Source organism: Toxorhynchites rutilus, chromosome 1 (assembly GCF_029784135.1).
Source record: "Toxorhynchites rutilus septentrionalis strain SRP chromosome 1, ASM2978413v1, whole genome shotgun sequence".
Lineage (NCBI taxonomy): Eukaryota > Metazoa > Arthropoda > Insecta > Diptera > Culicidae > Toxorhynchites > Toxorhynchites rutilus.
In genome coordinates, this window is record NC_073744.1 from 47503054 (window position 1) to 47522601 (window position 19548).

The window sequence follows — 19548 nt, forward strand, 5'->3', positions numbered from 1 at the left end:
CAGACGACAAAAGAGAAGAGTGCAAATGATTATAGGTCGCTTCTAGCCATCAGTGTTTGGCTTTGAGTGTGTTGCTTGTTTTCGTTGCGCGAAACTTAGAACTTGTCCGTTTCCTGTGTATGTGAATTTACTTAACCTTCGATATTTTTAGTTGATATGAAGAAACAAATTACGACATATGACCAATTAGTGTATTGTTCTCGCAAAGGCAAAAAAAAAGAATCGTTGCTTCTCGAAATGATTCTACAAAACCACGCAAGCCATTAAACCAGAGTCCCCGGGACATTTTACTAAAAAGTTATTTAATAAATTTCGACTTATTCGCAGATAATATTCGAAATATAAACAAACAAACAAATATCCGAAATGATAAACCAACAAATTTAAAAAAAAAGATTGCGTAGTCCTACGTCCTAAGCGGTCGTGTCTCGGATACAACCCCTCGATTTTGTTCTGTATGTTTTTTCACTAAATTGAACTCGGAGACAAAATGAACTAAAATTTTGTTTAGAATTCCTCCCAAACTGCACGCTATTTATTTATTTATTTACTTGGTCTCGAGTTTTAAAAACTCCACAGACTGAATCTTAGTCTAAGTTCCTTAATCTACTTTTGAACACGTATTTAGACAAATTAAAATCAAAAACAGCACTTACATCATTGAACGATCTAACACAGTTATCAAAAGGATTGTTGTACCCATAAATTGTTCTATGACGGTTAACTACAAATAAATCACGCTCACGAAGTTGACGGAAAGGTGCGTACAAGTTGATATTTTGCAGAAGAGAAAGGCAGTCGATGTTTCCAATGATGAGGTCAAATATAAACAATCCCCGAAGGTTGCTGCGTCTATCGGCTAGAGTTTTAAGATGAATGAGTATTTACTAATACTAAAGGGTGTGTCACATCAAATTGCATCACGGAAAAAACGCTGTAGAAATTCGCCCAGTAGACCGATCCTTTTGAAAATTTTAGACAGTAAAATAAAAACTATTAAACAACTTTTGGCATTTTCTTTTTATTCATACTTCGAGCCCAAGCCCGTATGCTCGCACCTTCCTCTTTACCCCGTCCATAAGGTTCTGTACAACGTCAGGTTGTAGTTTTTTTTGAACAGAAATCCATTTTCTCTTGAAGTCCGCCTCCGATTTGACAACTTTTGGGTTCTTCCGGAGGGCCTGCTACATAATCGCCCAATATTTCTCTATTGGGCGAAGCTCCGGCGTGTTGGGCGGGTTCATTTCCTTTGGCACGAAGGTGACCCCGTTGGCTTCGTACCACTCCAACACGTCCTTTGAATAGTGACACGAAGCGAGATCCGGCCAGAAGATGGTCGGGCCCTCGTGCTGCTTCAATAGTGGTAGTAAGCGCTTCTGTAGGCACTCCTTAAGGTAAACCTGCCCGTTTACCGTGCCGGTCATCACGAAGGGGGCGCTCCGCTTTCCGCAAGAGCAGATCGCTTGCCACACCATGTACTTTTTGGCAAACTTGGATAGTTTCTGTATGCGAATCTCCTCCGGAACGCTGAATTTGTCCTCTGCGGAGAAGAACAACAGGCCCGGCAGCTGACGAAAGTCCGCTTTGACGTAGGTTTCGTCGTCCATTACCAGGCAATGCGGCTTCGTCAGCATTTCGGTGTACAGCTTCCGGGCTCGCGTCTTCCCCACCATGTTTTGCCTTTCGTAGCGGTTAGGAGCCTTCTGAACCTTGTATGTACGCAGGCCCTCCCGCTGCTTGGTCCGCTGGACGAATGAACTTGACAAATTCAGCTTATTGGCGACATCCCGGACCGAACTTCTCGGATCACGTCTAAACTGCTTAACTACGCGCTTGTGATCTTTTTCACTGACGGAGCATCCATTTTTACCGTTCTTCACCTTCCGGTCGATGGTTAGGTTCTCGAAGTATCGTTTTAGTACTCTGCTGACCGTGGATTGGACGATTCCCAGCATCTTACCGATATCCCGATGTGACAACTCCGGATTCTCGAAATGAGTGCACAGGAATAATTCACGACGCTCTTTTTCGTTCGACGACATTTTTCCAAATTTACGAAAAATTGACAGTGAAGCATGGCCAACGTGATCTATACACTCTTATCTGATTATAAGCGAAAGCTGAAGATATAATTCCTAAAAATTAAATTTCTACAGCGTTTTTTCCGTGATGCAATTTGATGTGACACACCCTTTAATGCGAGGACTTTTATAGCATACCTGATAACTGTCTAAGTGGGAAGACAATAAACCGTCCATTAATGGTGTAACTAATTTTTTGCATCAGAAATCAAGTTTTCGTTTCACTTTATATGGACGTAAACATAAGGTTGTGTATGCGGGTTAAGAGGTTCGTGTCAGGGGGAAATAGAAGTGTGGATTGGAGTCAGTTGAATGAAGAGGCAGATTTGTTTTCATTAGTCTCGTCAATTGGAATAATCGTTGCATAAAGTAGAGATCAGTGATAACATTGAGAATGAGTCGTGCAAGCAGGATTGCCAACTATAATTTTCAATCATTTTTTATTTTGGTCTGATGGAAAGGCGAAGTCTGTCACGCAGACTAATTCGCTAAGTTTTTCCTGGATCGCTGCCCTTAATTTTTCCAATTGCTAGCAATACTTATGGGGATTTATCGACTAGTTACTTGGTAGAAGCTAATTGGATAGAATTCTTTTACAATCGCACAGACACAAAGTATGACTTTCTTCGGGTGAAGACCGACTTTGGGGTAAGCTTAAGGTTGTTCATTTCGCGTACATCAATCCATTTTCTTCACCCGTCACGATTCGTTACAAAACGGCATTTTCGTTGCTTTTATGAATCAAATCACAGATTGAAATACAATCCATTTGAGGTATTGCATTCCAATTGTGTGGAACCCACATACTGTCTCGATAAAAGTAACCAAGCTTCACCAGATACTCATCAACGACGAATTTAGATATTTGTATTGAATTTGCTAATTCATTTGTCGTATGCTGAGCATTATTGTTGATCAATATCTTGATTTATTCATCATGAATGACGGGACAGACTTTCCGAATAACCTCATATATTTTTTATTATATAAATAAAACTATTTTAACTGACAAATATTTTATATTTTATTCTTAACCATTTACTTACTTCTCTTATTTCTTATACGTCGTTTTGTTGTATTTGAATGTTATTCTCTGCGAAAACATAACGGAACCTATACCTTCTTTATTCAGTTCTGAATAATTCTTAGAGACTGATAATCTTTTCATAATTTCCGTACCCAATCTACCCAATAATACCGCTTGTCCTTTTTAGACATTTTCACAACTACGACTATAAATGTTACACACCAATGAAAATCGTTTCGATGATTTTTTTTACTTGAAGAATTATCCTCAATGTTCATTCATTCAATTGGCGTTCACGGTTTCAATTTCTGTCATTGTGAAGCAAAAAGCATACTAGATTTAATGCGGAATAAACGTAGTACTTGTTTTAAGCATTCAAAAAATAATAATAATACGTAATAATGAATGATAAACGAAAGAGGAATTATTATACAGGGTCTTTCAGATTAAACGCTCACGCAACTCATTTTAATAACATCTACAAAAGTGAACCGATTTTTATTTTTAAAAAACGAAAATAAAGCTTATTTTAGTACATTTTCGATGTGACCACCCCTTTTTTTCGATAACGCGTTTTAAACGGTGAACAACATTTTTCATGCACAACTCTAACATTACGACTTCGATGCTGTTGAAAATCCGCGTTATTTCTTCTTTAAGTTCCTCCAAATTTTGTGGCTTATTAACATAGCACCGGTCTTTCACGTACCCCCAGAGGAAGTATTCGACGACGAGAAATTTTGAAATTCTTACCATAAGAGGACAAAGTATCATTAAGGCTTCGGTTGCTGGAGTAATACGATTTCACTAAAAATACACGTTCTTGTAAATTGTACATCTAAATCCATCCGATCAGACTGAACGGGTAGCCGAATATTATCGTCCCGAAGTGGGGAATGCAGTGTTACCATCGATTCAAAAAAAAATATTGGGAGCTATTCGATTTGTTTGCGTGATCGTTTCATCGGAAAGACCCTGTACTAGGAAGGACCGCAGAATTTTTTTCTGTTGACTAATCTGACAGTTCTCATTTCCAACCAGGAAAACATTGACAGGAATCCCGAAATACTAACGGATCATTTTTATTGTGATAAAGTAAAACACTCAAAAATCAGTATAAATCAGTATAACGTCAGAAAAATCAGTCTAAATCAAGTGTTTGTCAGGACATCTGGATACGACCCAAAAAGTCTGGGAAATCCTGAAAAATCACGAAGATCGGCATCTCTGCGCGCAAGTGTTTCAAAGATCCGCCTATAATCTATCTAACAGAAGTTATTTTATCGGTTATTGTCAAAATAAAATGTTTTAAAAGATACAAAAAATATTCATTTATATAAATGTAATCATTACAATATTTTCTGTTTTGAAACCTCATATGAACACGATAGATTTACTCAGAATTTCGAGCTAACAGGCTATCTGTCATAAGAAATCTGCTATTTATATTCGTCAACCAACGGGTGTAATAATGAGAATGTTAATCAAACAAAATATTATATATGAAAAGCTCTTCATTTGTTTCCACAGATTCGCACAAATGTGCAAGTCTCTTTAATGTTTGTTCGCCTTTACGGATCGTCACAGTCATGGAACAGGAATATTAACGTTCTCATCTTAAAACACCGAAAGTTTTTATTTTGTTATCAACATATAATACACCTGCAGCAAATGGTTTTTCTGGCGGTGGTGAAGACTCCCCAATAATGAGGGCGGGCAAACCGTTTGCATGCAAAAGTTTACGATTTTAATTAGGAACCATAAACAAAAATTAATGACTCGCGATGCTTGCTGGCAGTGCAGTAGCAAGCAGCATCAGAAGGAGCAGCAGCATCAGAGATAAAGGAAACGTATTGACGGAAGTGCTTTTCGCTGTTTTTCTTGTGGTTTATGTTGGCGTTCGTTACATTACTTGCGATGCTCGGCGGGAGAGTGAGGAGTTCGACAAGGTGTAGATTGTAGCTGGATGACAAAAATGCATATTCACTCCATCCATAAACATAGTTTATATTTATTGAGAAAAACAAAAATTCAATCCACCGCTGGTTCGCTTACACAGACGAGCGAAATGATACACGGAAAACTTCGAACACGAAGCAATGCTCTCCACTCGTGCGTGTTCTGAGTACCTACCTTCAGTACTGGGAAAAGGATATTATCAGATTCCAACTTGTTCTCCACTTCGAGTGGTTGTACAGCGAAAATGAAAATGCCGGCAAAATGCAAGCACGTGTTCGATCTTCCGATTCTGGCTCTGTTGGGAATTTCCCGTTCCGTTTGCGAACCGCCCATGCAAGGGCCACTGGACGTGGGATGACCTTCATGCGGGAATCATGGTCGGAGCATGACTTGTTTTTGAAGTTTTCTCGTTGCCATCAGCTCTATCGCTCTGTGTCTGCCGCGCTGAAGTTCAAAGTTGGAACAAAAGTAATCGAATAAAATGGAGCATTTCAGCATGCCCCAGCATGCCGCCTATTTTACAATGCTATAAACCAATTTACCGAAGAACCCCCGAAACTGCCGACAGATCCCGATTCCGTGCGGTGGAGCCAAGCGGACGGAGGAGGATATCTGTAGTAGTTGATTCGCCCTAGCTTGGTACTTCCGTCAGACCCAGAAACAATTTAAAAGAACATTAAATTTAAATTTATTTCCTACCGTTTACGAGGAACGTCTTCTCCCCAACCGTTCCGTTCGTCCGACGCTTTGCCGATCTGCCGCAACGAGCCCTATTAGGAGAACTTGTAAAAGAAAAGTACGAAACAAGAAGGCTTGCAATCATGAAGATAGGACCGTGCCTCATAATGCAATCAAATTACACTTGGTACCGCTGGTTAAAGTTGACAATTTACGAGCATTTTTGGGCCAGTATCCGAGAGCAGCTCTACATCGTATTGGTATTGTTCTAAGGAGGTTTTCAAATGAATTTCGCTGAGGATTATTTTTAATGCTGCTCAATGTTTTATCAATTGGACAGAACCGAGAAAGGCAGAACAAAAATAATCAAAACATGTTTCCCTCGCCCACAGAGGCCGCCACCACCACAAACTCGTGTGCTATTTCTACCAATTTGCGTGTTGTTGCGCCAACTACTTCACCGTGGTCGTAAAAGCCCCACGGAACCGGCAACCTCTAGGTTGCCGTCTTCACTGGCACTAATTGAATATTCAATAGAATCGAGCCGTAGCGGTCGCGAATCGTTTTGAATTCCCGCTGTTTTTTTTCCTTCAAGCGAGGATGAAACTGTTCGATCGGTGTTGTTTTCCGTTTTGATTGATTTCAAACTGCACTTGTGTGTGTGTATGCACGTGATTGAATCAAGACAAATTAATTATCTTTTAAAGTTTCACTTCCTTTTCAAGAAAATCACTGAAAGAGTGGAGTTTTAATGAATTTTTGCTCAGTTTGTAAGTTCATGACGAGTCAGTACATTTCGTTTTAAATGTTAGAAGACCCGGTTCTCAGAAAATAGACCCAGAAAAATTACAATTTATAATCGCGAATTGATGTAAACGAACAAAAATACTTATATTCTGTCATTAAACATTTACATTTATTATTACCAACATGCTTGAAAATGAGTACCCCAATGTTGAATCTAATGAAGTCCTTTTAAAATTGCACTTATTGTCTAAGAGCGACAGAAAACGTCTTTTAAAACATGAACGATTGAACAGAAAATCGAAGGATGAGAGGCACTTAGGCGTGGTGCACAAATGACGTAACGCTAAAAATGCGTTTTTTTCATCAGCGCGCGTTCAAAGCTGGGACACGTGGGACTTGGTGCGAAGTGCACAAAATTCATAAACACGACAGATCAAATTCTAGCGCCCGCTTTGTCCTCGCTCGTTCTAAGCAAAGCATAAAAACAACAGCGCGTCTCCATACGAACCGTATACGCTTGTGAGGAGAAAAACATCTCAACAGAGAGAGCAATCCAGATTCAAGCGCGCAGCACGGCGCAAAATTCAGCGTAAAACTCAGCGCAAAACTGGGCGCAAGATCGGCGCTGACAACCAAACATTTCATCTGTGTTTCGGAGCGTGCTCATTTGCCAGAGCGCAATTGTAAACAAGGAGTGGGAGCTCAACTGGGTACAAAAATCTTGTTGCGCATCAGCACCGAGTTGAATTCTGAAGACTGTCGAATGAGGCTCGACAAGTTCATAGAACTTCGAACAATGCTCAAAAAAATAAATGCTCACATCTGTTGGGATTGGTTGCTTCCAAACCGTCAAACCGATCATTTTCTTGCTCCCTTTATTCCAACGTTTGAAGCGGCCCTAATCGCTTCAGACATCATTATAGAGACGCTTGGAGAATGCTTCGCTCCATTTTTCCATATTTCATTGAAGCACACTTGCGCTTTGTCGTCAAGATCCAAAAGTGCATCACCCTTGTCGAAAATCGAACACTTCTCTAATTACATTATGTTGTTACCGAGTCTACATTTTTTTTACGTACATCAATTTTGTTATTTTTGTGCGAGTGAAACAAATCTCAAGTTTCCATTCGGTTCGTGGCAGTTCAACACACACGGGACATTTTTTGATTACTCGGCGCATAATTATTTATCGGCAGATATAGCGGGGTAACTCCAAGCGCCTCCCCAGAAATTCGAAGGTAGAAGAATTAGTTTGTAGAATTAATTTCGGAAAAAAAAGACTCGAGAGTTGCACGCTAACAGGATTGGTCGAGTTTTAGTTGTATGAAAGAAAGCAAAGTCCGTTCAGGCAACGCTACACGTTTTAGTGGCATTCCGTGTTTTCAATGCTTAAAAAATGAAAAAGATAGATTTTTGACCAGTACGGAAAATGAGTTGGATGCTCTTTCAGACGACGAGAAATCACAAAACTAGGCTATTCCGATTGCTTATGGTCAGCTCTTCAAAACACGCTATATAAATATAAGTTATCTGATGCTTATAGTAAACGGCATGCCGTTTATTGAAAAAGTCGTGGTGGTCCTCAACCGATCCTCTGTGTTTGTAATTTAGGGGGTCTGATCAGGACCACTTTTCCCTATATATTGGACTAAATTCGATATTCACACACGTGTGACTTTGGATGCTGTCTGTCGTTTTACTGATGGGTCCTGTTTCAGATCAACTAATCTGCGCTGCATTCGCATTGAGATGCCTAATCTTGTATGTCAAATACAAATACAATATACACAATTTAGGATTTTTCGGACTTCATATATTCAGCTTCAACAGGATACCCATCGATCGCTAGGTTGTTCCTCGGAACATCTAACGATTCCGCTGCATACTCAAAAACGAAGCGCTTTCAGTTTCGAATGCCTTGTATTGAGGTTTTCATCCACTTGAGATCCGGAATTATCATGAAGAAATATTAATCCTTCTAACTCCCGGAAAGAAGAGCCTTCCATCGTTCAACTTGGTCGAAAGCCATGCGTTCTGGAGTATTTGTAGCAAAGAGTATTGCATTAAGATTCAATTGATTAAAATGACCTTTTCAAAACGAGGGCTCTCGTCTGGTCCTCCATCCACATTAGTAATGAATTCTGGCTTTATTAGTCCTCGATATCAAATAATTTCGAATTCAGAGAGCTCGCTAACTTTTTTTCCAAATCGAGCCCATGTTTCCGAAGAACAGTATGAACAAACTGCAACGTACGTTGAACCACTGTATCCAACTGCTTCAGCGAGACCAAAGTGCCCTAGCTTCTCTCTGCATCTGCGAAAACCGATGGAATGAGCTTATGATTAGCAGCCAAGATAAAATAATAATCTAAAAGAATCACACGATATTCGAGATGCATGATGTACAGATGCAAAAATTGAGACTTGTTATGTACCCATTACAGCTACCCACCCCCCATTTTCTGCTCTTAATTTTTTACAAAAAAAATATAATTCAAAAACTATGACACCTACAAAATTCTTGTCAAACTATGAAATGTAGGAAATTGTTTTACAAGAAAATACCAATTTTTGGGAAAAAAATTCGCTGACAAAAAAGTTATTTTGAAAATTAAAATTGATTTTTCTAAAAAACCTTTTTTTTAAATTCCCAAAAATATATATGAACAGCCCTCACAATTTCCAACAAGTCATCCATAAAAATAAAAATAAAAAAGTTGCTGTTCGAAAAACTTGTTCAAGTGAATGTGCCTATCGTCCGATGTATGGAAAACTTGTTGGAAAATTTAAAGGCTATTTATATCCTTTTTTTTCAGAATTTTAAAAGCATATGTTCTCGAGAAAAATGAATTTTAATTTTCAAAATATTTTTTTTTCAATGAAATTTTTTTCCAAAAAATTCTTTGATAATTTTTAATGAAAACCGAAATTATTTCCTACTTTTTTACTACATTCTTTGACTTAAATTTTTTAGGTCTGATAAATTTTTTTGTAGTTTTATATTTTTTAATTTTGAGTTTTTTCAACTTTTTTTCTGAAAATCTCAACTGAAAAACTATAAGATCTACAGAAAGTTGGACGGAGAATGAAACGTAAGTAACTTCATTAAAAATTATCAAAGATTTTTTTTTGGAAAAAAATGTCATTGAAAAAAAAATATTTTGAAATTAAAATTCATTTTTCTTGAAAAAATATGCTTTTGAAATTCTGAAAAAATAGATATAAATAGCCCTTAAAATTTCCAACAAGTTTTCCATACATCGGACGATGGGCACATTTACATGGAAAAAGTTGTTCGAACAACAACTTTTTCTTTCTTTTTGCTTTGAAAAAATACTATAATTGTTTAATTCGTAACATTTTTATGTATAAATTATCGCAATTTGCATTCTCTGATAACTTTTCCCAATTTAGAAACATGTCAAGAACATGTCAAATGTGAGAATTTACACACAAAAATGTTACGAGCAAAACATTATTTTTGTAGGAGTCTTCATACAAAAATGACTTATGTTCCAAAAACTATAAAATATAGAAAGCTCATATCTTCGACAAAAGTTAATATTTTAACAATATCTAAAGCTTTGTCGAATACAGTATATCGCTGTCTTGACTTTAAAAAAAAATAGGATAAAAGCGGTCCAGCTTCCGATGTATGGATGACTTTTTGGACATCGTAAGCGCTTATCATATATATATATATATATATATATATATATATATATATATATATATATATATATATATATATATATATATATATATATATATATATATATATATATATATATACATGCATATATATATATCCATATATCTTTGGGAATTTAAAAAAAAAGTTTTTGAGAAAAACAAGAAATTTATAGGTAGTTTTGTATTTGTAGTTTTAAAGTCTTAAATTTTTGTAAAAAAATTATATTTCAAATATGCTAAGTTGCTTAAATGACCCATGTCTTTACACCCACAACGTTCCACTGCTAACTGAGATGGCGCTGCCAACGGCCAGTCGAGTTGGCATGAAATTCGTCTCATGCGTTACGTAATTTGTGCACAACGCCAAATACAATCAATATTCACAAAAACAAAAAAAAAACAAATTTCTCGCAATTATAATATTTTTTCAAAGAATACTAGCTAATTAGCTTCAATTTGATATATCGATTATCTACATCGGTCCAGTTGTTCAAAATCCATGAATTTTTAAAAAAAAGGCATTTTTGGAAAAAGGGGAAAAATCATATCTTAAGAAAGTTAAATTACACATCTCTGATTTTGTTATGTAAATGAAAAAAAAAAAAAAAATATATATATATATATATATATATATATTTATATATATATATGTTATGTAAAAATCCTCAGCTTTTAAGAAAAATTACAAAAAATATAGCACCCTTGGTCCCGAGACTATTTAAACTATAAAAAACAAATACAATCAATCATTCTGTACTAGTGCTTAAGGGTCATTCAAGATAACTTTGAACTGTATTAAAAATGACAAACAATTTATTTATTGGAAGATATCGACAAACGTTCTTAAATGTTTTAGGAACTACAGCTAGAGAACTAGAGTGATAGACATTCGTTTAGCCGCGGTTGAAATAAAAAACTTGAAACACTTACAAAACAACGAAATTTTTTTTTGTCAAAAAAAATTTTTTTTTGGCCCTTGGTCGTTTTTTCGCCTGAAAAATCGATATTTGATAAACAGAAATTTTTCGATATAACTGTAAATATCGACGTGTCATGCAATTTTAAGACATTTGACACCAAATTTTTTTTAAAACCCTGATTTCTGGTGATTTTTCGGTTTTCAGAAAACTCAAATTTTTACGTTTGTGACACCAGTAAATGAAGCCCGAATGAGCTAATATTTGCATAGGGCATATTATCATGCAATTCACATTTCGTAGCGTAGTTCCGAATGAAAAATCAAGATAACTATTTTATTGGCACCCAAAACTATACTTTCGGTTTCGTACTCCGAAAAAAAACCCAGAATGCCGATTTTCGTCAAAAATTTTTTTTCCTGATGACACTAGATCTCGACGTTTCATGCAATTTTTTAAACATTTGGCATCAATTTTTTTTTGGAAACCCCGATTTCCAAACTTTGACCGCTTTGCGCCACTCTCCCTTAAGTCCGATTGAGCTGAAATTCGGCATAAGGTGTTTTTTCGAGGTGATGAACATTTTGTATAGGGTAACTTTTTGAAATTTTAGGGTCGATTTTTTCCCATACATTCATTGGTACCCTATTGTACACTCAACAAAACGCAACGGTATACTTAGAATGATTCTTCCAGTGGTCAACTGGCATTTATTTGTTTTCTTTTTTTCATTCCAAATGCCACCCGAAATAAAAGACGTAAATGGGTGAAACGCGCAGAAGGGCAGTGAATTCTTGATGGGTGAACTTGTTTTTTTTTTTCAAATGGTTGAAGTTTAATTTCGCCTCTTGAAATCCTTTCGCCCCCGTGTGGACAAAGGTTCAAGTTCCATTTTCAATTTTTTGTCTCTTCCGCCTGCAGTAGTCAGTCCGAAGAATGCTTTTTGTATATTTGTTCTTTCTTTTTGGTACACTTTGTACGATATACATATCTTAGCATACTTTTTATGCGAGGCCGGTGCATTTTTCCAAGTTTTATTTTACTTCCTCCTACACATCCAAAGGAAATGAATGGACCAAAACGATGCCGACAATGGCAACAGAGGAAAAGATAAGATTTTTCCAGGCCACTTTTCTCCGCCAACATGAGAACTCTGCCCAAAGAAGTATGACGTTGAGCGAAATATTTAATTTGAAACGATGTTGTATAATAATAAAAGTTTCACTTCTTGGTCGAGGAGAGTTCATAACTTTTGCCCTCTAACCAGGAATGCTTTATGATCGCGGGTGGGGGAATGGAAAAAAAATGCAGTCAGTCAAGCGAAACACGGGTCCTTGTACATATTGAATTCTTCTCCAACCATCGATGCGTTTGATATTGACATCTGCTACCAGAGGCAGAATGCCATTGCAGTAGCATTTACAAAGTTTATACTGCAATCTAAATAATACCTCCCGATTCCACGGAACTGACTGCACAGTCAGTAATATGCTCTCAACGTTCATAGCTGAGGTATACATTTTAAGCAAATAGAAGTGCAGTTTGATTATAAATATCATTTCCTGCCCCGATTCACGTGCGAGCGTTCCCCTCCACATCCTGTGATCTTCATCTAACTTCCGTGTGTCTGTTTTTGACATTTACGCCATAATTACGGCCATGCAAAATACGTGTTGCGAGAGAATCTGCATATTTTCTCGACGCCCCCGCGTCGGAGGAACACCGGTAAATGCAGCATTACTGGGCTCCCTTCGGAGCACTCGTCCCTTCCCGTGGCATCCAAATGAGTGATTCGTTCCTCGCTTCTCATGAATTTATGCAATTTCTTCTACTTCTTTGCCCGCTACCAAGACGGTAAAAGTTCTTCTAGGGAAGCAACCGAACAGTGGCGCAGCATCAGCATCTAGGGGGAAGATGAGATTAAGAAATTCGCTAACAAGCGTTGTGCTAATATAAATCTCAGTTTATTCTCGGTCTTGTGCATAGTAAAAAAGGATGACTGAATGTGCGGAAGGAGATGGGAACATCTTCGTTCGTTGCCGCCGCTTTCCCACGGCCACCAGGACAGTATGGTGATGTGCGTCACTGTGTATCGTGAGTCCGGAAAGGGGGGCAGAGGGGAGAAGCACTGGCGCCAACGAGGCTTCGCCCGCCCGAACGGCAAAGGACAAATATTTCCTCATGCTTTTATGCTCGCTGCTGGAGCTAAAAGTTAAAGTTGATGAGGATGGGGACGGGTGCACGAGTGCGGGAGGAGGGAAAATGATGAGCAGTACTAAAAATTTAATATGTATGGTTTAAGCTCTCTATCCGGCTCATGAGACGATCGTGATTAAAGTTTCGAATAGCATAGTATAACCATAAATAAGTAATATACAGCGCTGTGATAGGAGCTGTGTGATAAATGGGTCAATTTCGATCAGATCTGAATGGTGGGTTCAATGCTGAATGGCGTTTCCACGAAGACTGGGCTTGGCGTAACCAATACATTTCATATTTAATAAAGTTCCGAGACAACAGATATAATTGGATGGGATCTAGACATTGTTGGCGCAAAATGTATTATATTTATGAGTAATTTAACCTTGGAAATGTAAAATGTCTAACAACCCACATTTAGCTAAAACTTGAGTTCGAAAAAAACTATAAACTTGACTATAACTATAAGCTTGAGCTTGAGCTTGGGTAGACTGTACAATTCGTAGTTGCTCTCAATGATTGACCTGAACCAGCGCAATTGCATAAAGAACAAACTGAATGACGCTTGAGAGTAGCAAATCATCCTCATTGTGCATGCTTCGGTGATTCGAACTTTGAATGGCTAATAACGATGCCGGCCTCGTTCTTACAGTCACCAGAGGATGGGAAAGAATATTAGTATGATATTCGCCGATATATTTCGATATATTTGCGATATATTTCGAGAATTAATCAAGCAAATCAAACAAAATTAGGCATCTGGAGGTTTTAGGGTGCAATAAATGATTCTATGGCGGTTAGATATTCCCCCCCCCTCTCTTTGGGGGCTGCCATACAAATGAAACACAAAGTTCTGCATTACTCGACAATTAATCAAGCAAATGAAACCAAAATAGAGATTTTAGGGTGCAATAAGCGTTTCTATGGTGGTTAGACACTCTACCCCCCTCTCTTAGGGGGGGCTACCATACAAATGAAATACAAATTTCTGCAATACTCGAGAATTAATCAAGCAAATGAAATAGAATTAGGCATCTGGAGGTTTTAGGGTGCAATAAATGATTCTATGGTGGTTAGATACTCCTCCCCCTCTCTTAGGGGGGGCTGCCATTACGAATGACACATAACATTCTGCATTACTCGAGAATCAATCAAGCAAACGAAACCAACTTAGATATATGGAGGTTTTAGGGTGCAATAAATGTTTCCACGGTGGTTAGACACCCACCCCCTCTCTAAGGGGGAGCTGCCATACAAATGAAAGACAAATTTCTACATGACTCGAAAACTAATCAAGCAATTGGAGCCAAATTTGGCATGTGATAATTTTAGGGGGCACGAAACGTATCCATGGTGAATAGACTGTCTAAGGGGAGAGGAGGGGAGGAGTCTCTCTTTATTCTATCATATTTTCAGTATCAAACACTTATTCCATGTAACGGAGAAAAATGTTATTTGCAAGTGGTTGAAAAATTTTGAACGAGAATTGTGTCTGAAAATAATCTGATGTTATAATGATGAGTTTTGGTAGAAGTACTAGGCATTTTTTAGTAAAAGGTAGATTCAACGGGGTCGATTAGAAGATCAATCAATGAACAGTTCTGCGATTGGACTCATGAACTTGCGCTTAGTAAGAAAACATGAATGTTTTAAGATATTGACAACAGAAAACAAATTTTGGGCGGGATGAAGTTTGCCGTGTCAGCCAGTGTATAGAATAAAAATAAATAATAATCAAGAGAATCGAGAGTAAACTTAGCTCTTAATGGTTGATATCTCTGCGTGAACGCACGCTCTCTTTCATCGTTGCAACGGTTGTCACTCATTCGAAAAGCTGTACTAAAACATATACTCACGCAACACATTCTGTTTTTTTTTTTCCAAATGATGAATGTAGTGCGAAAAATATTGGTTTACAAATATGTAATTAGTTTCTGTATATCCTCTTTTAACGTTATTTGTTGGTTGACACATGAAATTTTGTACTATTTGAGTAACTGAATGCTATGCCTGATATGTGAACTTCCTATCTTCCTGGCTACTAATACAATCAAAGTTTTACACAACCAAAACCCGTGAATGTTCCCATTCCTTCATCTCGACGTAAATATACTCTGTTAGATCAACCTAATACAACATTGGAATCCACTGTATAGCATGTTTACACCTTTTCCTCGCAATAATGGAACTAAAGATTCTTTCGCACAGAGGTAATCCTCTTTAACCCTTTGCGGTCGTATTGAATTCTCATATGGGTAAACTGACCAGACGTCCCGCATTTCGACAAAATGTCCCGCGTTAGATTACGTCCTGCGAAACATCCCGCATTTGGCAAAGGAAGCGAAAATTTCCTGCGATATCAATATATTGCAATATTAGAATTTGATCATGTTGATTTTCTTAAATGGATGAACCTCAAAAAACACTTATGTGGCAGACTGTTCAAGAGCGCTTCCAATGAATCCGAAGGGTAACACGTTGAGCCAGTTTCATCGCACTGAAAGTGTACTTTTTGCTTAGAGAGTGTCAACTGGGAACGATAGCAACAAAATTGAAAAATGTTTTTTATAAAGGTGTCCTATTGATTCGCAGGGACCGACGTGAGTCAGACGAAAAATTCATCTTCGGTCCTTTAGCTCCGTCGGTGCTCAATATGTTAGATAAGCCGGAAGAACTAGTGTATGCTAGACAGGAAGAGGCAGAGATGTTTGATGAAGTATCGTAAATGAAGTGCCAAGCGGACTTACGGCCGGAACCTCATCCATGGCCGATGATAATATGGATGTCGGCATGTTGTTTAACCTTTACGTGGCTTTAGCGGTCAACTGTTTCTCTGTTTTGTCCATGAAGATATTTAAGGAAATCGTCCGTTTGAAGTTCGCCCAATTTTTTCTATTCTTCGCAGCTGGGGGATGTTGGCGGTCTTCACTACGATGTTTATCTTCAGCCGATTCATCTCCTCCAATGATCTCTCCGTTGTGTGATACCTCTTTATGAAGGCGGCAACTTCTGATATGCACTTTGTACTGTATATATACTGTATGCACTTTGTACTGTATATCTCCGTTCACCGCAAGGCTCGAAAGAAGAGCGGCTTGAACATTCCCTTCGCGCCTTCGCGTCAGCCAGAGACGTCAATGCTTACCTCCTTGGTGGGGAACGTAAAGCACCCGGTCCCCTGCCATTCGTTGAATTCTAGTGTCAAGTTGGTTTCGTCATTCATCATGAGCACGACATAGCGCTCCGCCGGAAATAAGTTTTTTCCACGCACGTTTAGTTAACACAATTGAGAAGTTATTTTGAATGTACAGCTGAACAATTTCAGCGCGTTGTTTAGGTGTGTATTGTTCCATGGTTAAAATTGTACTGAAATTACGCTTCCAACGCGGTATGACATTTGTTAATCTGACATCTCTGTCAAAAGTTATGGGGTTGCCAGATGCTTCCACTTTAAATGGCCCACCCTGTAGATATATTTTTGTAGTCATAGATTGATTTGACTCAGGCTTATATTTATGTAGGTCTTAACTATTTAGACTTGTGTTTAAAAATGATATATGATGACTCTTTGTCTTCTTCTGCATGATTGCATAAACAGAAGAAAAGAGTAGTAATGGCTTTAATGATACTTTTGTGTACATTTTTGGACAGAATGCGGTACCGAATTCTACCACGTTATGTTATCTAATCCGTTTAAAGGATACAAGTACATACAGGAAACTGTTTTTCCAGGGCAACCATTCGAGGTATGAAATAAGAAAAAATACAGATTTTGAACAATGAAAACTCAATTTAAATGCAATTACTACACACAATCACAGTCCTATGTCAAGATCCCGTCCGTGCCCCTAGGTTCAGACCCATCAACTTTTTTTTTTCAAAAAATCGTATCTTTTGAACTACTGAACCGATTCATGCAATCGGCATATCAAATTGAAGACAATTAGCTGGTCTTCTTTGGAAAAATACTACAATTGCAGAAAATTGGAATTGTGTTTTCGTTATTATTTATTGTATTTGTTTTTATGGTTTTCATGGTGTCGAAACCAAGGACGCTATATATTTTTATATTTTTTCTTGAAAGCTGGCAAGTATTCCATGTAACGTGAAGACGTGAATGTTCGAAAGAATTCATAGTGAAAAAATATAATTTTGGGCGGAATGAAGTTCGCCGGATCAGCTAGTTTTTAATATTTTTTCATTTAGTTCTTGTTATATTATTAATAGGTAATGAAACAAATAATAAACCAGTGGATGGTAAAAAACTCTTCTAGAGTCCGTATTCGCAGTAGAACCATTTGTCGGGGAAAACAACTGCACCGTATGCCTGACGTCCTCTACAGCGAAATGCAACGAGGTGGGGTTCTTTGTGGAATTGATAAAAAGAAATCTCTTTCATTTTCCCCCCATTTCAGTAACACTCGCTTTGGTAATCTGAAAGAAAATTCAATTTACGGCGCAGAGACTAAATAACAGCTCTCTCCGTTCTGGCAGATAATTGCATTTTAATTACATGCAAGTTATGTCCAACCATTTCAAACGCCCCGAAAAGGTGTTGTGATTATACACTCATTATCGTCGGGTTGTTAACCAGCAATTGATGTTAATTTTGCGCCATACCCAAAACTAACACCTTTCTCTTTTTTTTCACCTCTTTTCAGAGCAAGCAAATTCGTTTTGACGTGTTAGTGAAAACTGGTTCTAAGCTGTGTTGATGTGCAAATTGTGAAAGTAATCCAGTGGAATAGTGCATCGAATCAACCGAAACCATGAACATGGGCAGCTGTAGGAAGTCATCAAACACCAAACTCACCCAAACCAATGCTGCCAGCAGCTACAGTAATGAAAGCACCATCCGCTGTAATCATCGTCCGGTGTTTGGTCCGACCTTTCTAGTCGTCACAACCACCTGCTGTTTGGTGTTGCTAGCCCTAGCAATGCCCGGGACAGAGGCAGCCATTTCGACAAGAGGTGAGTACTGCTGAGTTGACACGCGATGACAATTTTGCTACATCCCACTATTGTGAGTCTGCACATTTGCTTTCCCCGAATCTTGGTCCAATAAATCTCCTGTCAGCTTGTCCTTGGTGACATCCGAACGGGGATTAATTTACAAATTATAAATAATGAACGCTTAAGCCGCTTCTCGTTTGTGGCTCGGAGCTCGGAGGAAAGAAAGTCATTTAGTCTGTGGGCCAATTCAATCAAGACGGCTTTTTTTTCCTCCTCTCCCAATCGATTGCCTTCGGTCGCTTTTGTTCCAGCGAAAGCTGTCGAATGACGGGCCGATTTGGTTTGGTTCCAGATCGCCAAATTTTATTTATGCATCTCAGTCCGGCTCGCACAGATTGAGAGAAGGTTTCTCATTAGCTGTAACCCCCGGGTCTGGGAATCCAATAGACGTGGAGACTGCGGCGGCAAATGTTAATCTTCCGGAAGCATTTCGGAGATCTTCACTAGTAAACTTTTCCAATATCATCATCATCGTCGTCGTCGTCGTCGTTTGCTCCTCGCCTGGGAAGCAGCGAGTGGGATGCTATCTCACGTGATGAGCTGCCGGTCGATTACCACGACAAGTTTCGGTTGAATTATTATCTGGGTAGGATTTTCTTTTGGCCCTTCTCGGGCCAGCCGAGCTGGCAGGAGGACACCACCGAGGGGGGCTGAGGTTGTAGTTTATATTACGTTTATCCTGGTTCTGCTCCTCTTTCCTTCCTTCCGCCTTGGTAGGATGTAAGAAAAATGGACCTCCGCGTTTGTCCTGTTGTTATTGAGTTGAGAATGAACACAAAAAAGAGTTCACAGGGGCGAGTGTAGCAAAAAAAAAACGAAGAAAATATTAATAATAACCATCAATAACTGTCACGAACAGAAGCGGACAGGGCTTGGGTTCGGGCTTTTTGTGTGAGTGTGTAGAGGTTGCTCTTTGTCAAATGCTAGCGGAACTTCATGATTTGAGCGTTTATTTTACTTCATGAACATACTGTAACTGCTGGAAGGTTTTTAGGGGAGGATGCTGCACGGAATAAAATATCGACGAAGTTTCCGTCAACGAGCGGAACCGCAAAAAGTTTATCCCCAAGTTCCTGCAAAAGATCTTACAATATTACACATCCTGAGGATGGTAGCGTGCTATCCGCTAGCATGATTGGAGTGGTTTAAATACACGTGCATGTATTCTCACCCTCCCCTCATTTCTCACCAGAAAATCCTTATGAGTATGAACAAAATTTACTCTATCAGAGTC

The 19548-nt window shown here is 38.4% G+C and overlaps 1 protein-coding gene across 1 annotated transcript in view; it reads left to right on the forward strand.

The window, feature by feature from the left end:
* Positions 1 to 19548, forward strand: part of LOC129762532 (neurotrimin) — a 946497-nt gene that overhangs the window by 41922 nt on the left and 885027 nt on the right. The window contains exon 2 of the mRNA XM_055760922.1: positions 17963 to 18272. Within this exon, the coding sequence (XP_055616897.1) occupies positions 18071 to 18272 (202 nt within the window). The 5' untranslated portion in view covers positions 17963 to 18070. The remainder of the gene's footprint in view (positions 1 to 17962; positions 18273 to 19548) is intronic.